General features: G+C 39.2%; 2 protein-coding genes across 2 annotated transcripts; both read left to right on the top strand.

Annotated features, from left to right (window-relative positions):
* Positions 1 to 328: 328 nt before the first annotated feature.
* On the top strand, positions 329 to 7,139 carry LOC113053591 (zinc finger CCCH domain-containing protein 15-like). Its single transcript, XM_026218724.1, has 10 exons — positions 329 to 528; positions 1,154 to 1,255; positions 1,340 to 1,451; positions 2,088 to 2,240; positions 2,417 to 2,508; positions 2,588 to 2,773; positions 2,867 to 3,013; positions 3,247 to 3,357; positions 3,489 to 3,621; positions 6,105 to 7,139. The coding sequence occupies exons 1-10, from the start codon at positions 454 to 456 to the stop codon at positions 6,290 to 6,292; spliced, it is 1,299 nt and encodes a 432-aa protein (XP_026074509.1). The 5' UTR covers positions 329 to 453; the 3' UTR covers positions 6,293 to 7,139.
* A 6,798-nt stretch (positions 7,140 to 13,937) lies between these two features.
* On the top strand, positions 13,938 to 19,410 carry LOC113053592 (zinc finger CCCH domain-containing protein 15-like). The gene is made up of 4 exons (XM_026218725.1): positions 13,938 to 13,997; positions 14,209 to 14,319; positions 14,458 to 14,590; positions 18,948 to 19,410. The coding sequence occupies exons 1-4, from the start codon at positions 13,953 to 13,955 to the stop codon at positions 19,133 to 19,135; spliced, it is 477 nt and encodes a 158-aa protein (XP_026074510.1). The 5' UTR covers positions 13,938 to 13,952; the 3' UTR covers positions 19,136 to 19,410.
* The last annotated feature ends 295 nt before the right edge of the window (positions 19,411 to 19,705 follow it).

The raw sequence follows: 19,705 nt of genomic DNA, 5'->3' as shown, positions 1-19,705 counted from the left end.
AAGTTTTTTTTATATATATATATATAAATCATTAACATAATTAACAAATCTAAAACAGGAAGCTAAAAAAGCTCAGTGGTCAGACAGACATAAGATTCAATAGAAAAGTGTTTTATATAAGACTTTTCTCTTCAAGCACCTTTCCTCAAGGCTCAAATACTAAAGTCTGTTTGAATATCTGAATTATTTTTTTAGACTATCAGGCTCAGCTATTTATTCTTCTAAAGCACCTGAGGCCAAGTTGACTAATAGTAAAGGTCCACAGTTCATAGAAATCATTTCATCAGCAGTGCGCTAGATGGCGTTGTTGTACCACGTGCGCTCACATCATGCGCGCCCGGATCTTCCAGAATGCATCGCGGCTGCTAGTGCGGTTAGCACTGACCTGTGAACATTCGGCGTTTTACACACGGCGTCAGGTTTTCTTAAGTTTCATAATTTGCCTTAAGCGATATGCCTCCGAAAAAGCCAGTTCAAGCTACAGGCAATAAGAAAACCCAAGAGAAGAAAAAAGAGAAGATCATTGAGGTGAGATTTGCGGCGTTTTAGCGCTCATGCAGCACGTTGAACACTGGGCCTTGTGCTCTCATTCACTCACTTGCGCATTTTAGAAGCTCCTAATAACATATAAAGCCTAAAATGAATGGATTAACATGAATAAGCAGTCATATACTAACTTAATATGGTTATACTAAACTGTCAGACTGTTATTGTTAATGTAGGGGTGAATAAAGTTGAAAAATGATGGTGTGAAATGAGCCAAAGTCTAGTGCTAGTCTGCCACATTCAGGTTGTGTCTTAAAACGTAGTAAGCTGTACATCTAGACATTAATTTTAGCTATCGTAGGGGTCGTTTGAACGTTTGATTTGAATGTGCTAAGATGGTTAACAGTTTGAATGCTCAGTAGCCACAGCCTTAGTCATCTGGCAATTATTATATTTATTTTTAATCTACGTTATGTGTTATTAGACACACATTCGAGTGTATGTGAACATTTGTGCTGTGTATGTATACTCATCATGTAGATATAGAACAATCGGCTTGCTTGAAACAATATGGCTTTTAATTTTAGCCTTTTGTAAGCATCACTTGCTGTTCTGATTATGGAACCTGATTTATCTGTTTACCTTGAATTTGAATTGTTTCTGGCAGGATAAAACATTTGGACTGAAAAATAAAAAGGGAGCCAAACAACAGAAGTTTATCAAAGCTGTCACACAGCAGGTCAAGTATGGACAGCAGAATCCACGACAGGTAAGGATTATTATATTTTTATCTGAAGTTTGAATTCCCAAACTAGTGCTCCAAAAGTCAGCATGTGTTTTGTTCTATTTGCAGCTTGCTGCTGCTGAAGCTGAAAAGAACAAAAAGAAGGATGACAAGAAGAAGGAGTTGAATGAGTTGAACGAGCTCTTTAAGCCAGTGGTGGGAGCTCAGAAAGTCAGCAAAGGTAACTGGTCCATCAAATGATGGACAACTTTAGTTGAAACATTTCTCTGAATCTTGCACCTTAAAGGGATACTCCACCCCAAGATGAACTTTGATCGTCTTCGGAACACAATTTTGTTGAAAACCAAAAGGCTTGTGACTGTCCCATAGACTGCCAAGTAAATAACACTGTCAAGGTCCAGAAAAGTGTGAAAAGCATCGTCAGAATAGTCCATCTGCCATCAGTGGATAAACCGTAACAATATGAAGCGACGAGAATACTGTTTGTTTGCAAAGAAAACAACAATAACGACTTTATCATCACCGTGGTGCCATTTTGGAAAACACTTGCTGAACGCAAACTGCGTATGCTCTTCTGTGTCAGAAGTAATGATACAGCAATAATCAGACATTTAATTTGATCTCAAACCATTTTAATTAGAAGTTATTGCTCCATCACCTCCAGATCTATATTGTTAAACCACCGCTTGTTAAGCAGGGATTGTTGTATGGGAAACGCACCCAAGTGCAACTGAATGTGGCTTTGTGATGAGTAAGACTGTTCTGCTTTGAACTGATCAATGCCCATCAGAAGATTTAGCTTTTCTGTTCTATTCTTTGATCATCTTCATGATTTTTCTATTCTGTTTCATTTCAGGTGTTGATCCCAAGTCTGTGCTGTGTGCTTTCTTTAAGCAAGGCCAGTGTACCAAAGGTGATAAGTGTAAGTTCTCTCATGACCTCACATTAGAGAGGAAATGTGAGAAAAGAAGCTTGTATGTGGATGGCAGAGATGAAGATCTGGAGAAAGGTGAGTTATACGTGTTTAGCATGAAAATGTATCATAAGGTTTCCTTTGGATTTTGGAATTAACATTATTGAAACTATTGCTTTTGTTTTTGTTTGTTGGACTTAATGTCAAAGATTTAAATGTTTTGGTTTCCTTTATTTAATTATTTGAATATATTTGATTTTTGGTTATTGCAGACACCATGGACAATTGGGATGAAAAGAAACTTGAGGAGGTGGTGAACAAGAAACATGGAGAGGATGAAAAGAAGAAAGCAAAGACCCAAATTGTACGTTCTGGCAGTTTACAGTCAAATTAACTTTTTGTATTTGTAATCATAGAAGTTAATAAATAATCTTTATTTTCAGGTGTGCAGGTATTTCCTTGATGCTATTGAAAACAACAAATACGGCTGGTTCTGGGTTTGTCCTGGTGGAGGAGACAACTGTATGTACCGTCACGCTCTTCCTGTGGGCTTCGTTCTGAAGAAAGACAAAAAGAAAGAGGAGAAGAGTGAGGAGGAAATCTCGCTGGAGGATTTGATCGAGACTGAGGTGAGAAGGGTGTTGCAGAACATTATTGTGAAGTAACACTGTCATCATTCATCAGTCAGAATTGTTGAAATGATTATCTGTTCATTATTGTAGCGGTGTGCTCTGGGAGCAAATGTGACCCGAATTACTCTGGAAACATTCTTGGCCTGGAAGAAAAGGAAAAAGCAAGAGAAACTGGCTAAAGCTGAGGAGGACATGGAGAGAAAGAAAGCTGACTTCAAAGCTGGAAGAGCATTTGGGGTGAGTGAAAATCATGACACTGATATTCCTGCTTGCCTAAACAATTAAACTGCAGACTTAAACATAAAAAATTATTTTGATGGTGATGTTGTGGTTTGACCAGAGGGTGGCAGTAAAGCTTGTGCTCTTTTATCCTCTGGTTGCTGTTGTTTTACTGTGTCCTGGTCAAGACTCTTTCATGCTGTCTTCTGTTGTGTTAAATGACACTTCTCTCATGCTTTCATGTCCTCCAGGTCAGTGGAAGGGAAGTGTTTGAGTTCAGACCTGAGCTTGTTGACGATGACGATGAGGAGGCTGATGATACTAAATATTCTGATGATGATGACACTGAGGTTTCTAACGAGGTGAGAGAAAAAAATATTTTTTAACAGAATGCAACCCCACCCCATATAAGTTATCTTGTGATGTTTAATATTTTTAATATTGTGTTGCATTGCAAGTCGTTTAGCAATTGTTAACATGATTCTCTTTCCAGATGGAGAACGCAGAGGAGGTTCAGGACATTGACATTGCTAGATTTATCCCTAAAGAGGTGGATTATGCAGGTATAACGGTGGCAGCGGCTGACAGGTTCACTGCCAAAGCTCCTACAACAAATGACACGGATGGTGAGATGCTTCTGAATATCTTCTCTCATGTGATGTTTTATTTCCTATGCTGATTTGAGAGATCAGTGTTAGTGATGCAAGGGTCGTCTCGTAACCCGCGGGTCAGGTTGGGGCAGGTAAAATTGTCACTATATTTGCGGGGCGAGGCATTAAAAACAAAATAAAAAATCCATATGTTGTAGTGTTGGGTGATATGATCATTTTTCAGAACAGATCAATGATACACGATATTATCGTGCATGGATGGAGCAAGAGAGAGACTCTTTGTTCTTGTCATAGCATAACTATTTGATGTTTTAAATCACGTAGGTGCGCGAGAGAGAGCCTATGGAATCACCAATAATCGAAAAAATATACTTACAAACTTACTTAACATTAAATATAAAAATACTGTATTTAAAACCGTTAGTTCATATATTGTCGGGCGCAACTGTCATATTGCGCGTCCTGTGACAGATATGCTGCATTTGCACATGGAAATTATCAGCCTAAATGTTCTTAAATATAAAGTGTTGAAAATAGAGGTCGACCGATTTATCGGTTTTACTGATTAAATCAGCACCGATAGTTGATTGCCGGAACAACCGGTTATCGGAAAAAATCCATGCTGACAGTTTTACGCATTTCATCCTTTGTTGGAACGGCTGATAATATCCCGGGTTGAGTCCGCTACTGGAGCGGCTGAGAAAGCTCTGTTTTGATTATACAGGGTGAGAGCGTCCTCTAGTGGCTGTAATCACTGACAGTACGTGCTGTCTGTTCAGACACATGATGCTGCACGCTGAACAGAGCAATTTAGCCAGTGTGGTCTAACCTTGCTATCGGTATCGCAAAATCCAATATTGTTTGACCTTTAGTTGAAAACATGTAAGTTCATATATTTTGAGTAAAGTTGAATTGGATCAGTCATAAAGCGATCCGGACCGTGCGTCCCATGACGAGACAGACGCGTCTACAAAAGCACTATTCGGACGGGACTAGTTTTCTAAACTACGTTTGAGTTTCGATTCTTACCACCTGACGTCTGTGATTTTCATGTACCAATTCGGACGGGACTAACATCTCCGTGTTTATTACAGAGGTGGGAGGGTCTGATTTGTGGATCTGGGCGTCACAGAGATCACACGCTCTGTATGCGTGCATTGCATTCATTTAGAATGATTGCCTTAGTATTATTACACAATAAATACTAAATGGCTAGTATAACAAACCATGTTAATGTGTGGTTCCTTTAGTTTAACTTGTTTTCCTTTTTTTTCTTTTTTTTTTATTAAATGTAATTAAAACATTATGTAACTGAGTACATAAATTAATGTGAGTAATCTTACCTGATGCTGATATTACAATAGCCGGTATTAACAGTTTACGTGATCTTGCTCTTGAATTTATTATTTTATTATTTGTTTGCCGCTAAGCAAATATATCAAACATCCGCGCGGTAAGAGCATCTACGGTAATTCACGTTGGCCAAAACACACAAGGAAACGCGTTGTGAAATAAAATATCACCGGCAATCACAGACATTCGCATTCGGACAGGATTAGTTTTCTCAGAGGATCACCGAGTTTGCTGAAAAACACTAGGTAATTTGCTCTGGAATTATCACAGAGGTTGTGTGAGAAAAACACAGACGTGGCAGATTCGGACTGGATTAAAATCACCAAGTACGTCTGCGAAACATAGATTTCTCTAACGACCCCCTGTAAAACTAGTCCCGTCCGAATAGGGCTAAAGAAACAAGAATGAAATTAATTCTAACATAACTGTGGCATTAAACTCAGTGAGTGCTTTTTCAAAATAGTGCACATATATAGGCCGTTCAGATTACTTGTTAAAGTGCAATGAAATACCTTATATTTGCAGACGATGTACGTCTGTTGGTGGATGGAGATTTCTTCACCAGCTACAGGCTCTAATCCTGCTGATCTGAAGTAAAATAGCTGGGCAGTTTGATAGTGGAAATTATAATAGGCCGCCTCATAACCTGCTTGGCTGGTAAAAAAAAAATGTTACTTTATTTGCGAGCTTGGGCTGGCCAAATAATTTCAAAAAAGCGGGACTTGCGTGTTGGAAAAAAAAAACAGACCTGCGCATCACTAATCAGTGTCGATATAGTTTTGCATTTGAATGGGCAAGCAGTGAGGTATAGAATGACAAAACATGACATATCGTCTAACTAGTTGTATTTAGGTTCAAAAGTTAAACATCTTTTTGTTGTTAATTCAATATTAGCATTTACCATTCAACTGTTACTATTTATTTAGAATTTAAATTTTCTTTTTTTTAGTCTCCCAATTAAGTTTCAGATCACAATTTCAGAACCAATCCTTTATAGTAGTCTGCTTTAAAGTGCTTAAACATTCATCACCTCTTTGTCTTAAATGAGTGTAATAACTCTCAATCAGGCAACAGTTATCCATAAATGTCGTTCTGATACTTCCTGGTTCCTTCTGACATCACTGACCTCGGTTTTGTCTCTGCAGACAATAAATTGAGCGAGGCGTCAGGCGGAGCTGTAGAGAATGGAGAGCTTGGCCAGGACCAGACGCTGGAGGATGGAGAAACTAATGAGGAGGAGTCAGAGGCGGTGCCAGTAGATGAGAACCTCTTCACCGGGGAGGATCTAGATGAACTTGAGGAGGAGCTCAACACACTGGACCTGGATGAGTGAAGACTGGGACTGTGCATTATTCATGAACTACACATGGCTTGATGTGAAAGACAATATTTTCACAAATAACTACCACCAGAATTGCCATGTCAGAAACCGCTCTGCCTGCAACATGCACCCTCATCACTTGATGTCCTGGGATGCTACAGGAGAGAGTGGACGTGGCTCTTGATCTCTCTCTGATGTATTATTATTTTTTTTTTTGCCCTTTTTCCATTTTTTTAAATTGCAGTCTACCCCAAAAGCACAGTCAGGTGAGGGTTTGGTTCTTCAGCAGGAACATACTCCAAAATTTATGAGGTTGTTGATGATTTGATATTTCTGCATTCTCATTTGAAATATTTGATTAAATAATTTTTGTAAGGACGTGCGTATGAATTAATCCAACATAAATCCTCTTAAGACGTTCAAGCACTATTGGAATCTGGTTTCCTCTTCTCTGCTGTTGAAATGTTACTTTAATGAAATCAAAGGTTCAGTTCAGTATCATCTGTTTTTAACTTGTAACCACCTGCATGCCTGGTTCAGGATCAGAATGTAAAGGTGAATAAGTGTGATGCTGACATTCAAGTGTTCAATAATCAGTTGATCAGATTGAGGTGTTGAATGTGAAGTCTCTCTGATGCAGATGTGGCATCTAACCCTTACAGAAAGAGATTTGGATGACATCATTACTATTCAGATTTGGTTTTTGAGGTGGTTTCAGGAAGTGTAAGACTGAAAGATGAGCTTGTGAGATGAACTAGTAATGTGTCTGTGCTTTTGTATTCAATTGTTTTAAACTGCCCTCCTACCAACACACACACACACACACAAGTAATTGTAAATAAAAGCATATCAGATAATGGCTTTGAAGTTTGAATGCTTAATTGTAACTCTAAATTTAGTGTAGGATTATTTAAAGGGGTCATATGTTTTTTTTGTTTTGTTTTTTTTTTTTTGGATTATTTTGTGTATTTGGTGTAACAATGTTGATATGCTTTAATGTTCAAAAAACACTATTTTGCAAATACTGTACATTATTGTAGGTCCTCTATGCCCCGCCTCTCTCAAACAGTCTTTCTACAAAGTCCCTCCCTTCGACAAGCTCAGTATGCTCTGATTGGCCAACTGACCCAGTGCATTGTGATTGGCTGAACACCGCAAGCACTCATCAGAAATGTAACGCCCCCTTCCATAAACACAGCTTCTTCTTTCAAAATAATGTAAAGACAGTTATTCATTTCCTTAATTTTACCATCGGTTCAAGCCCGAAAGAACAGAGTGGTGTGACCGACACTGATGAAGCTCGTATGTGTTTGCAGTACACAAAGTTAGTAATCTTAAAGATTCCTAAATGCATCTACATTCGGAAAGGCCAAATAAAGTGCTTTCACCTAGATGCACACAGCATCTCCCAGACACAGCTGCTTCAACACTAATTGCGGTTACTGAAACCATGCCTTCCTTCTTTGTGTGAACATTTGGGCAGCATTACACAAATAGTTTCACGTAGTGATGTAGACATGTGGGGGCGTGTTTGAACGAAACGTTTTAGAAGGGTTTGGCAGAGTCTTAACTTTTATAAAGAATATCTCTTTGGATTTGAGACTTAAGTTTTTGCAACTTTACAGATCTTCTTCATGCACCAAAGAGCTTGTAACACTCCAAAGAGAAAGGAAAAAATGAAATCGCATATGACCCCTTTAAGCTTGAGTAGAAATCTGCCATCTGAAGAATGTTCAGATGAAAGTGCACACGCTTAGTCTGGTCTAGATGTGGACTTCAGTGTCCTATATCAGATTATGATTTCAGGGCTATAGCTGGGGTTTGCAGGGTGTATCTGTGGGCCCTGTTTGAAATGGTGTTAATTGTACAAGTAAATAGAGCAAAGATAAAAATTAAATGATTTAGGTGTTGATGATTAAATGATAAGTTTGTAGGTGTTCATGTACAGAGACTGAACAAATGTAAAATATATGTATACATGTAAATATTAATTATTGTTATAACTACAGAAGTTATTCAGTCAAGAGCAGTGTGAATTTTCCTTTTTTTTGTTGTTGTTGTTGTTGCTTGGATTAACAGCTAGGATACCGACAGCAGCTAGTAAATTAGGCACGTTCACTTTAAGACAATGTGTGGGTCCAATATAATTACACGCATTCAGGTTCAGGTAGTTTATGAAATAAAATTCATAAGTGTGTCTGTTGGTCTCTATGAGCTACTTTAAATTTGTCTATCCAGCAACTATGTAACCGATAATAACACCAACAATGAATAATGTTTCCAAAATCTTTTATAAATTAAGCAAATGCAAGTATGAACAGAGTTACATGCTGGAACAAAGCCACTGGAAGGCAAGCCTGCAACCTTTAGCCAAAGAAATAACGGCTGAAGCTTAAAGTTAGAAGGGATACAGCTTTGCCCCAGTTGTCTCGCTTCTAGCAGCCTTTGGCGGTATCATATATATGGAGGTAGTGAGACCACAGGCCATCTGGGAAAGGGGCCTCACTTGATTCAAGTTTAGCCATTATGCTTTCTCAATGGTAAGTTGTCCCAGTAATAAGACAAATCTCTTGTAATAATGTGCTGTTAAATGTCTTCGTTCCCAACTCTGGATTAGGATTGGAGCTGAACTTTGCAGGACAGTAGATCACCAGGAGCAGGGTTGAGCACCATAATCAGAGTCAGATGTTTATTGTCATGTTAATGTCAGACTTTCTTTCTTTTTAATGGATTAAGATTTATCTCATGATGACCGGCCTACAGGATGTATAGTAAATTTCATTTTTTGTAAACGTGTGTGTGCGTGTACACTGGTATTCAAACGTTATGGGGACCAAATATCCCTACCAGCATAGTAATACTAGTAAATGAAGTGTTTTGAAAATCTAAAAATGCATGGGCAAGGGGACAGTTTGTACAGTTAAAAAATAAATAAGCCTATGGAATGTTCCCATAATGATTGGAATATCAGCATGTGTGTTCATTAATTCAATCAATTAATGGTCAATTTTAATCTAAGTCCATAAATAGTACTATTTAAAAGTTTGAGGTCAGTAATAGATAACAGCACAACAGTACTGGAGCAATGGCTGCTGAAAATTTTATTTTTGATCAAATAAATCTCTTCGTAAGCATAAGAGACCTCGGTCAGAAACATAAAAAAATCCTATTGACCTCAAACCTTTAAAGGCTATATAAACAGTCTAGTCATGTCTAAAAGTGTCTTTCTCTGTCTCTCATAGATGGCTGCTCACGGGTGTTAGTCCGTAACATCAGTAAGGTTACATTAGGTAAGTTGACAACAGGTATGTAATTCTCTAAATTCTGATGATAAATATTTAATTTCAAGGTTTCATTCAAGAGCTGTATAAGTGAATATATTTTAATGGATCTGAGCTATCATAAACTTTAATTATTAACTTACATCAACATAAATAATACATACTGCAACAAATGTGTTGCTTATGGTTAGTCAATGCATTCACCAATGTTAACTAATAGGACCTTATTGTAAAATGTTTCATTTGACAGTGTATATTCATAACTGGTAGGTCTTTACCCTGAAAATGGTGCAGGTTGATATTGTGTTTAAAACTGAGTGTGCCAGTTTTTGAGTTGAAAGCAGATCACTTGTAAAACTGGCCTTCAGAAAATCAAGCTCACAGAAGGGGATACTTCAAAATTACAACTCTAGCATCATTTACGCACCGCCATGTCATTCCAAACCTGTATGACACACTTTCTTCTGCACAACACAAAGAAGATATTTGAGTTATTTTTTCATTACAGTGACAGTCAGTGGTCAAAAACAAATTAAACCACAAATTAGTCCACTATGGAGGAAACACCCACCCTCCCAACACACACATTTTTAAAGACATCTCCTTTTGTGTTGGGTGAACGATCCCTTTAAGGGCAAACACAATAATATCTTGCCTTTGGTCTTGATGCATAAAAATTATTAATCAAAGATAAAAAATAATCAGACTTTAGAAATGAAACTCAGGAAAAAAGACAACTTGAGTGAAATTTATATTTTTTGATTATTTTTTCACTCCATTCTCTGGAAACCCAAAACACAGGGTTAGTTTTGACCTTCTGATGTTGTTTAGATCTTTTCATGTTGTGATTTACATATATATATATATATATATATATATATATATATATATATATATATATATATATATATATATATATATATATATATATTAGGGGTGTAACGATACGCGTATTCGTATTGAACCGTTCGGTACGACGCTTTCGGTTCGGTACGCGGTACGCATTATGTATACCGAACGGTTCGTTGGAGTAATAAATTATATTTGAAAAAAAAAAAAAAGAGAGAAAGAGAAATATAATGATATGCGTTCAACAAGGTAGCCCAATAACCCAAACAACGTAACAGGCAACGCCCCTGACACTCCCGAAGAAGAAAAAAACACCATCTTATATGTTTATGTTAGGCTACTCAGCAGGCGCTCGCTCACTCAGTACGCGCTGAAGGCTCGTTGCAAAATAACCAATGCATTTAACAGACTAGAAATGAGAAGATCCTCCAATAACCAACAGGTCTGGTGTTTGGGTGCACTTTGGATTCCCTTTAAGCTATAATGGTGATGGCAAGAGAGTGGTGGATAAAAAAACAACGGTATGTCGCATCTGCAACATGACAGGGTACACCAGCGGGAATAAAAAAAAAAAAAAAAAAAAAAAAAAAACACCCAGCGGGAATATCTGGGATATATGCGTCAGTACTATCTGGGAAAAGACGAAAAAAAGGAGAAACATGCACGCAGCAAACTATCCCTGCAGCATTTAGAAACTATAGCTTACAGGGAATCCAACCCAAACACCAGACCTGTTGGTTATTTTAGGATCTTATATTTCTGGTCTGTTAAAGGCATTCGACATTTTGCAACGAGCCTTCAGCGCGTGCTGAGTGAGCGAGCGCCTTAGGGGCCGTTCACATATCGTGCCTAAAAACGCATGGAAAACGCTAAGCGCGTCTTTCTCCTCCTTTCCAAAGCGCTCGGGCAGAAGCGCTCATGAGGCGTCTGTCTTTGCTAAGCAACAATGACGTGCGCTCTCCATGAGACGCGGAAATTTCAGCGAAGGATAAATGGATTTGCAGCTCTAAAAATCGCTTGCAGTAGCTCTGCTACTAAATTTATTTCAAAATCGCAATCCATATACAACTATGATCAGCTGTTCCTTCATCTTGGCTGAGCTCTCAACGTTGTTACGGGAAAGGATGAAGCTGATTGGTTAGTTCTTGTCACATGACCCGCGGTGCGCTTGCGGCATTCTGAAAAGTTGAGATGTTTTTACATTTTGCTGTATCTAAAACGTATCGAACCGAACCGAACCGAACCGTGACATCAGTGTATCGTATCGAACCGAACCGTGAATTTTGTGAACCGTTACACCCCTAATATATATATATATATATATATATATATATATATATAGATTTAATTCTATAACACATTTAGTTTAACTGCTCTAATTTATTATTTATGTTACCATGTGTAATGTAACAATTTTCTTTTGTGTTGCATGAAGATTCGTGCAGGTAATTCTGATGTTGTTCTGTGATCTTCTGCCAGGAACATCAGGTCAATCTGCTGCTGTCCAGAATCCGGTGGTTTGTCTTCGTCTGGCATCTCAGCTGAGACCTGTCCACTATGGGTGACCCTTCCAGTAGTTGTGAAGTACCAGTGGTGTAGCTCTCAGCATCACTGATGCACACAAGCCCTCACAGCACGTCAAGCTGCAAACCATGTGAGGGACCCTAACCTACCCTACTCAACCGTTTAAGACAACCGCATGTCAACCAGCCACTCAAAACATCCTAACAACCTCATTAGCGACGCATGAAAAACCAAACCGAGGAGTCCAGCAACAACAACGCAACACAAACAACCGTTCAGAAAACCTTGGGAAACACAAATCACCTAAAACATCCAGACAACCACATAGCAAAGCACTAAAAGCCTATTAGAACAACAGAGGACCACAAATCAACTCAATGACAGTCACCAAAACATCTGAACAAACACGCAGAGATGTGTTTAAAACTTACTCTATGACTATGTACAGTATTTACATACGCCGGTCCGGCTGTGTGACGCTCCATGTGACGCTGTGATGACTCAGTGTCTGGGCTTCTTTCTTCGGGGTTCCTCGGGCAGAGGCTCTTCACTGATGTCCACGTGGATTCGTGGAGCGAAGCGTCTGCTGGTGGTGAAGCTCTCAGTGACGAGGACACGTCCATCTGGCTGCTCTGTCTCCAGCAGTGAAGGGCAGTTGAGTGTCTCCCACAGACGCTGCTTGATCTTCAGCCCCAGGTCAAGGCTGTAGCGGCGCCGTCGACCACAGCGTGTCTCCATCATGGGCTCCACAGAGCGGTAAATGTCCTGGTAGCTCTGTACGCTGCAGCCGTGGATGGAGATGGGCTCTTCCTGCTGAGAAACGTCCACTGAAGAGACTGAGGCTGCTGGACGGATGTCAGGAAGGACAGCAGCGTTCTTCAGATAGCGCTCTTCTAACCTGTTGGGTCTGTGAGCTTTGGCAGAGATGCAGCTGTATGTGTGATCTAACCTGATAACAGCTGTCTGTTGTGAAAGCTCACAGGCCTCTTGAATGGAGGAGACGCCCTCCACCGAGAATCCCTTCAGGTGTGTGGGAAGAGCCCTGCTTCTTCTGGGGCGACGCTGCTCCATGAAGATGCCTAGAGAAACACTTTACAGACTTGACAAATTGATGAAACTCACCAAACTGTAGCGTTGAAGGCTTGTAGCGTGTGATCAGGCTTCAAGACTTCAGGGACAGTTGTGTTGATTTCAAAAATAAACTCAATTTTAAATATCAACTAAAGCTGCTGTGACTGACATAGAATGTTGAGGCTCATTTAAATGTAAACAACACTTACAAGCAGTAAGTCAATTAGAGCGGCTTGAGGTCTCTTACACTTACTATATGCTGCTCTATTACCATTATCATATTCAATTACAGTTCATTTATAAACACACACACAAACATATATATATAATTCATAATTCATTTAATTTGGCTATTTTTCATTCATCTTAAAATTAAATCAGCAAATAAGTATTTTCTTAATGCTACTGTAACCAGCAAATACTGACAGATTTGATTCCTGTGGGCTTTGTCCTAAAAAAGGAGGAGAAGAATTACAACATCTCTGTCACAGCCACACCTTCTACACTCCCGGAATCGGACACTTACGCCACACCCACTCGTCCCCAATCACCTGAATTCTGAACACCTGTGCATCATCACCAGTGCCACATATAAAGCCATCAGTCACCATCACCCAGTGTCTGGTCTAGCACTGATCTCCTCACTTACCTGAACGCCATTCGTGTAACCTACCTGATCTACTGAACCCTCTTCATCCTCATCTGTATTCCTGTTCCCATCGTCTTCGTCTGAGTCGCCACCTGTATCACCATTCACCTGAAGGAAAGTTGTGTTATTCTCTGTGTCATCTATGTGTCAAGATTTACATTAAACACTACATCACTGAATCCTCTGTGTCCGACAATCTCACTGAAGGATTTGATAGAAAATTACTCCAAGTACTCTGGAAAAATTATTGGCCTTGAAGAAAAGGAAAAAAGGCGAGAGAAATTGTCTAGAGCAGGACATGGACAGAAAGAAAGCCGTCTTCAAAGCTGACAGAGCAATTGGGGTGATTGAAAATCATGACATTGATATTCATCCAGTTTCACCTCTGTATTCACTTCTGACGGTGATGCTGTGCTTTGACCAGAGGGTGGCAGTAAAGCTTGTGCTCTTTTATCCTCTGGTTGCTGTTGTTTTACTGTGTCCTGGTCAAGACTCTTTCATGCTGTCTTCTGTTGTGTTAAATGACACTTCTCTCATGCTTTCATGTCCTCCAGGTCAGTGGAAGGGAAGTGTTTGAGTTCAGACCTGAGCTTGTTGACGATGACGATGAGGAGGCTGATGATACTAAATATTCTGATGATGATGACACTGAGGTTTCTAACGAGGTGAGAGAAATTTTTTTTTTTAACAGAATGCAACACCACGCCATAAGTTATCTTGTGATGTTTAATATGGTTTAATATTTTTAGTATCGTGTTGCATTGCAAGTCGTTTAGCAATTGTTAACATGATTCTCTTTCCAGATGGAGAACGCAGAGGAGGTTCAGGACATTGACATTGCTAGATTTATCCCTAAAGAGGTGGATTATGCAGGTATAACGGTGGCAGCGGCTGACAGGTTCACTGCCAAAGCTCCTACAACAAATGACACGGATGGTGAGATGCTTCTGAATATCTTCTCTCATGTGATGTTTTATTTCCTATGCTGATTTGAGAGATCAGTGTTAGTGATGCACGGGTCGTCTCGCAACCCGCGGGTCAGGTTGGGGCAGGTAAAGTTGTCACTATATTTGCGGGGCGAGGCATTAAAAACAAAACAAAAAATCCATATGTTGTAGTTTAGGGCGATATAATCATTTTTCAGATCAGATCGATGATACACAATATTATCGTGCATGGATGGAGCAAGAGAGAGGCTCTTTGTTCTTGTCATAGCATAACTATTTGGTGTTTTAAATCACGTAGGTACGCGAGAGAGAGCCTATGGAATCACCAATAATCGAAAAAATATACTTACAAACTTAACATTAAATATAAAAATACTGTATTTAAAACCGCTAGTTCATATATAGTCGGGTGCAACTGTCATATCATGCGTCCTGTGTAGGACTGGGATAAACGATATTCGGTAACGCTTTAAAATAATGGTCCGTTGTTAATAAGTAACTACGCAGGAAGTAATAGGTAGTACTACATTAACACTTAACTTAATACTATTAACTAATATAGAAGCAAGATTAAATAAGCAGTAAGTAATAGCTCATTTAGGACATAGGTAGTTCCTTATTAGGTATTTGATAATTACTAAAGAAAAATATCGTCATTGAGAACTACTTTGGAACTATGGCCAACTAATGAAGAATAACCAATTAATTACTAATCACAACAGCTACGTCTATAAAGTGAACAATTAGCTTCTTTATGGAAACGTGTGTGTATACACATATATATATATATATATATATATATATATATATATATATATATATATATATATATATATATAGAGCCTATGATATATTTTATGAGCTCCATTAAGTTCAATGTCTCCAACTCTAATAACTTTAAAGGGGGGGTGAAATGCATACTGAGTTTTTTACACTGTTAAAGAGTTGGATTCGCATATGCTAAACATGGACAAAGTTTCAAAAATTAAGTTGTAAGTTTGAAGGAGTATTTCTGTTCCAAAAATACTCCTTCCGGTTTGTCACAAGTTTTGGAAAGTTTTTTTTCGAGTATGGCTCTGTGTGACGTTAGATGGAGCGGAATTTCCTTATATGGGTCCTGAGGGCAGGTCTGCCGGAAGAGCGCGCGCTCCCGTATAGCAGAGAGAGGCTGTGCACAGACAATCACTGATCAGAGCGAGAGCGTCGCGAAATGTCACAAAAGGAGTGTGTTTTTGGTTGCCAGGGCAAGACAACCCTGCACAGATTACCAAAGAAAAAACAGCATTAAGGGACCAGTGGATGGAGTTTATTTTTACAGAGCATCAACGGAGTTGTGCAAGTGTTTGTGTTTGTTCCCTGCATTTCTAAAATGCTTGTTTTACAAACAAAGCCCAGTTTGATGACGGATTTGCGTATCGTTTATTTCTTAAGGATGATGCAATCCCAACGAAAAAGGGTCACGATTGTGTGTTGGAACCACAGGCGGTGAGTAAAACTGCTTAAAATATCTCTGCCTCCTTGTTAGTGCGTCCGCCTCCCATCGGAGACCCGGGTGCGAGCCCCGCTCGGAGCGAGTCCTTGCTGCTGCTGCTCTCGTTCAGTTTCAGCCTTCACAGTTGTCACAGCTTTCAAACGCTCTCAACGCAACTGGCGCTCGTGATTCTGTAGCTCCGCCCACACGTCACGCCTCCAGGCGCTCGTGTTTTTCCGGGAAAAATCGGTACAGACTATCTTTCTCTTATGAATATAATAAAACTAAATACTTTTTGGAGTTATGAAGGATGCAGTACTACTCTATAGGTACTCAAGATTAACATGATATTGAGTGATTACATCACTTTTTTCTCAATTTAATACAGTTTCACCTCTGTATTCACTTCTGACGGTGATGCTGTGCTTTGACCAGAGGGTGGCAGTAAAGCTTGTGCTCTTTTATCCTCTGGTTGCTGTTGTTTTACTGTGTCCTGGTCAAGACTCTTTCATGCTGTCTTCTGTTGTGTTAAATGACACTTCTCTCATGCTTTCATGTCCTCCAGGTCAGTGGAAGGGAAGTGTTTGAGTTCGGACCTGAGCTTGTTGACGATGACGATGAGGAGGCTGATGATACTAAATATTCTGATGATGATGACACAGACACACAGAGCCGTTTGTTAACTGAGAAGATGCGCCAATAAACGCTGAAAATTAACGTGATTTGTGCATCTTCTCTATTAACACCGGGTCTGTGTAGTAACAGCTGCTCTATGTGAAATCATACACCTGATGGAATTAACCGCTGATTAGAAAACCGGCTTTACTGACGAGATGCGCATAACAATCGGCCAATCGTGATCGGAGCACCCCTAATATCCTGTTAATCTTGAGTACCTATAGAGTAGTACTGCATCCTTCATAACTCCAAAAATTCTTTAGTTTTATTATATTCATAAGAGAAAGTTAGTCTGTACTGATTTTTTCCGGAAAAACACGACCGGCTGGAAGCGTGACGTGTGGGCGGAGCTAAAGAATCACGAGCGCGAGTAGGCTTTTGCATTGAGAGCGTTTGGAAGCTGTGACTTTATGTGAGGAAAAAAACCAACCAAAACAAACCAAGGCTAACAGTCAGATTCGGCGTATATTTATGATCCAGAATCAGATCCAGAGGCTGAAATTTAACAAGAGCAGCATCAGCAATGACATCTCTATATGGTATTTACTGAAACTGTATATATTTGCTTAGCGGTTTTGGAAAATGACTAAGTTCCACTTTGTCGTCTTTTTTTTTTTTTTTTTTTTTTTTTAAGCTGTACATGTGGAAAGTGCAGTTTGATGACAACATCGCATGTTGTTTACTTGATGTGCTTACGCGCCAATAGCTAAGTTAACAACACAGAGATATTTGAAGCAGTTTTACTCACCGCATGCGGTTCCAACACACGATCTTGACCCTTTTTCGTTGGGACTGCATTATCCTTAAGAAATAAACGATGTGCAAATCCGGCGTCAAACTGGTTGTGCTCTCAGTGCTCTGCTATATGGGAGCGCGCACTCTTCCGGCAGGAGTGCCCTTAGCACCCATATAAGGAAATTCCGCTCCATCTAACGTCACACAGAGCCATACTCGAAAAAAACTTTCCGAAACTTGTGACAAACCGGAAGGAGTATTTTTGGAACAGAAATACTCTTCAAACGTACAACTTAATTTTTGAAACTTTGTCCATATTTAGCATGGGAATCCAACTCTTTAACAGTGTAAAAAACTCAGTATGCATGAAATAGCATTTCAACCCCCCCCCCCCCCCCCTTTAATTTAACTATTGAAAAGGAATGGAGTAAAATTTTAATGGAAAATAATGAATCCAGTAAATTTAAATAATAGAATTTGGCAATAAGTAAAATGGAATATTATTATATTCCATAATAAACCGATTTCATAGGGCCCTAATATAGTGTGGTAATTTCAACATTTACTATTATTATTACTATTACTACTACTACTACTAATAGTATGGTTCAGTACTTTTTTTTTATCCATTTTAAAAACTATCGGTTATTTAATCGTTATCGGCCAGTGTGGTCTAACCTTGCTATCGGTATCAAAAAATCCAATATTGGTTGACCTCTAGTTGAAAACAGGTAAGTTCATATATTTTGAGTAAAGTTGAATTGGACTTATACATCAGTCATGCAGCGATCCGGACCGTGCGTCCCATGACGAGACAGACGCGTCGACAAAGAAACAAGAATGAAATTAATTCTAACATAACTGTGGCATTAAACTCAGTGAGGGCTCTTTAAAATAGTGCACATATATAGGCCGTTCAGATTACTTGTTAAAGTGCAATGAAATACCTTATATTTGCAGACGATGTACGTCTGTTGGTGGATGGAGACTTCTTCACCGGCTACAGGCTCTAATCCTGCTGATCTGAAGTGAAATAGCTGGGCAGTCAGCGTAATTATAATAGGCCGCCTCATAACCTGCAGGGCGGGTAAAAAAAAATGTTACTTTATTTGCGGGGCGGGCTGGGACTGGCCAAATAATTTTAAAAAAGTGGGACTCGGGACTCGCATTGCTAATCAGTGTCGATATAGTTTTGCATTTGAATAGGCAAGCAGTGAGGTATAGAATGACAAAACATGACATATCGTCTAACTAGTTGTATTTAGGTTAAAAAGTTAAACCTCTTTTTGTTGTTAATTCAATTTTAGCATTTACCATTCAACTGTTACTATTTACTTATAAATACATTTATTTGCCTTAAATGAGTGTAATAACTCTCAATCAGGCAACAGTCATCCATAAATCTCGTTCTGATACTTCCTGGTTCCTTCTGACATCACTGACCTCGGTTTTGTCTCTGCAGACAATAAATTGAGCGAGGCGTCAGGCGGAGCTGTAGAGAATGGAGAGCTTGGCCAGGACCAGACGCTGGAGGATGGAGAAACTAATGAGGAGGAGTCAGAGGCGGTGCCAGTAGATGAGAACCTCTTCACCGGGGAGGATCTAGACGAACTTGAGGAGGAGCTCAACACACTGGACCTGGATGAGTGAAGACTGGGACTGTGCGTTATTCATGAACTACACATGGCTTGATGTGAAAGACAATATTTTCACAAATAAATACCACCAGAATTGCCATGTCATAAACCGCTCTGCCTGCCACATGCACCCTCATCACTTGATGTCCTGGGATGCTACAGGAGAGAGTGGATGTGGCTCTTGATCTCTCTCTGATGTATTATTATTATTTTGTTGCCCTTTTTCCATTTTTTTTAAATTGCAGTCTACCCCAAAAGCACAGTCAGGTGAGGGTTTGGTTCTTCAGCAGGAACATACTCCAAAATTTATGAGGTTGTTGATTATTTGATATTTCTGCATTCTCATTGGAAAGATTTGATTAAATAATTTTTGTAAGGACGTGCGTATGAATTAATCCAACATAAATCCTCTTAAGACGTTCAAGCACTATTGGAATCTGGTTTCCTCTTCTCTGCTGTTGAAATGTTACTTTAATGAAAACAATGGTTAAGTTCGCACGTCCTGATTTTGCCAAGTCCGATGTGTTCCTAGGTCAACATATTTTGTTGACCCTGGAACAACATTTTACTCCAAAAATATATT

The sequence above is a fragment of the Carassius auratus genome, chromosome 34, assembly GCF_003368295.1.
Source record: "Carassius auratus strain Wakin chromosome 34, ASM336829v1, whole genome shotgun sequence".
Lineage (NCBI taxonomy): Eukaryota > Metazoa > Chordata > Actinopteri > Cypriniformes > Cyprinidae > Carassius > Carassius auratus.
Note: the sequence above shows the minus strand (reverse complement) of the source record. Positions and strands in the feature narration are given on the sequence as shown.

Bases quoted from the DNA above. Each gene is read 5' to 3' on its own strand.
- LOC113053592 (XM_026218725.1), top strand. From the start codon at position 13,953: ATGGACAGAAAGAAAGCCGTCTTCAAAGCTGACAGAGCAATTGGG. The intron at 14,320-14,457 runs GTGAGAGAAATT...TTCTCTTTCCAG, and splicing joins ACACTGAGGTTTCTAACGAG to ATGGAGAACGCAGAGGAGGT. The intron at 14,591-18,947 runs GTGAGATGCTTC...TTGTCTCTGCAG, and splicing joins TACAACAAATGACACGGATG to ACAATAAATTGAGCGAGGCG.
- LOC113053591 (XM_026218724.1), top strand. From the start codon at position 454: ATGCCTCCGAAAAAGCCAGTTCAAGCTACAGGCAATAAGAAAACCCAA. The intron at 2,509-2,587 runs GTACGTTCTGGC...CTTTATTTTCAG, and splicing joins AGAAAGCAAAGACCCAAATT to GTGTGCAGGTATTTCCTTGA. The intron at 3,014-3,246 runs GTGAGTGAAAAT...CATGTCCTCCAG, and splicing joins AAGCTGGAAGAGCATTTGGG to GTCAGTGGAAGGGAAGTGTT.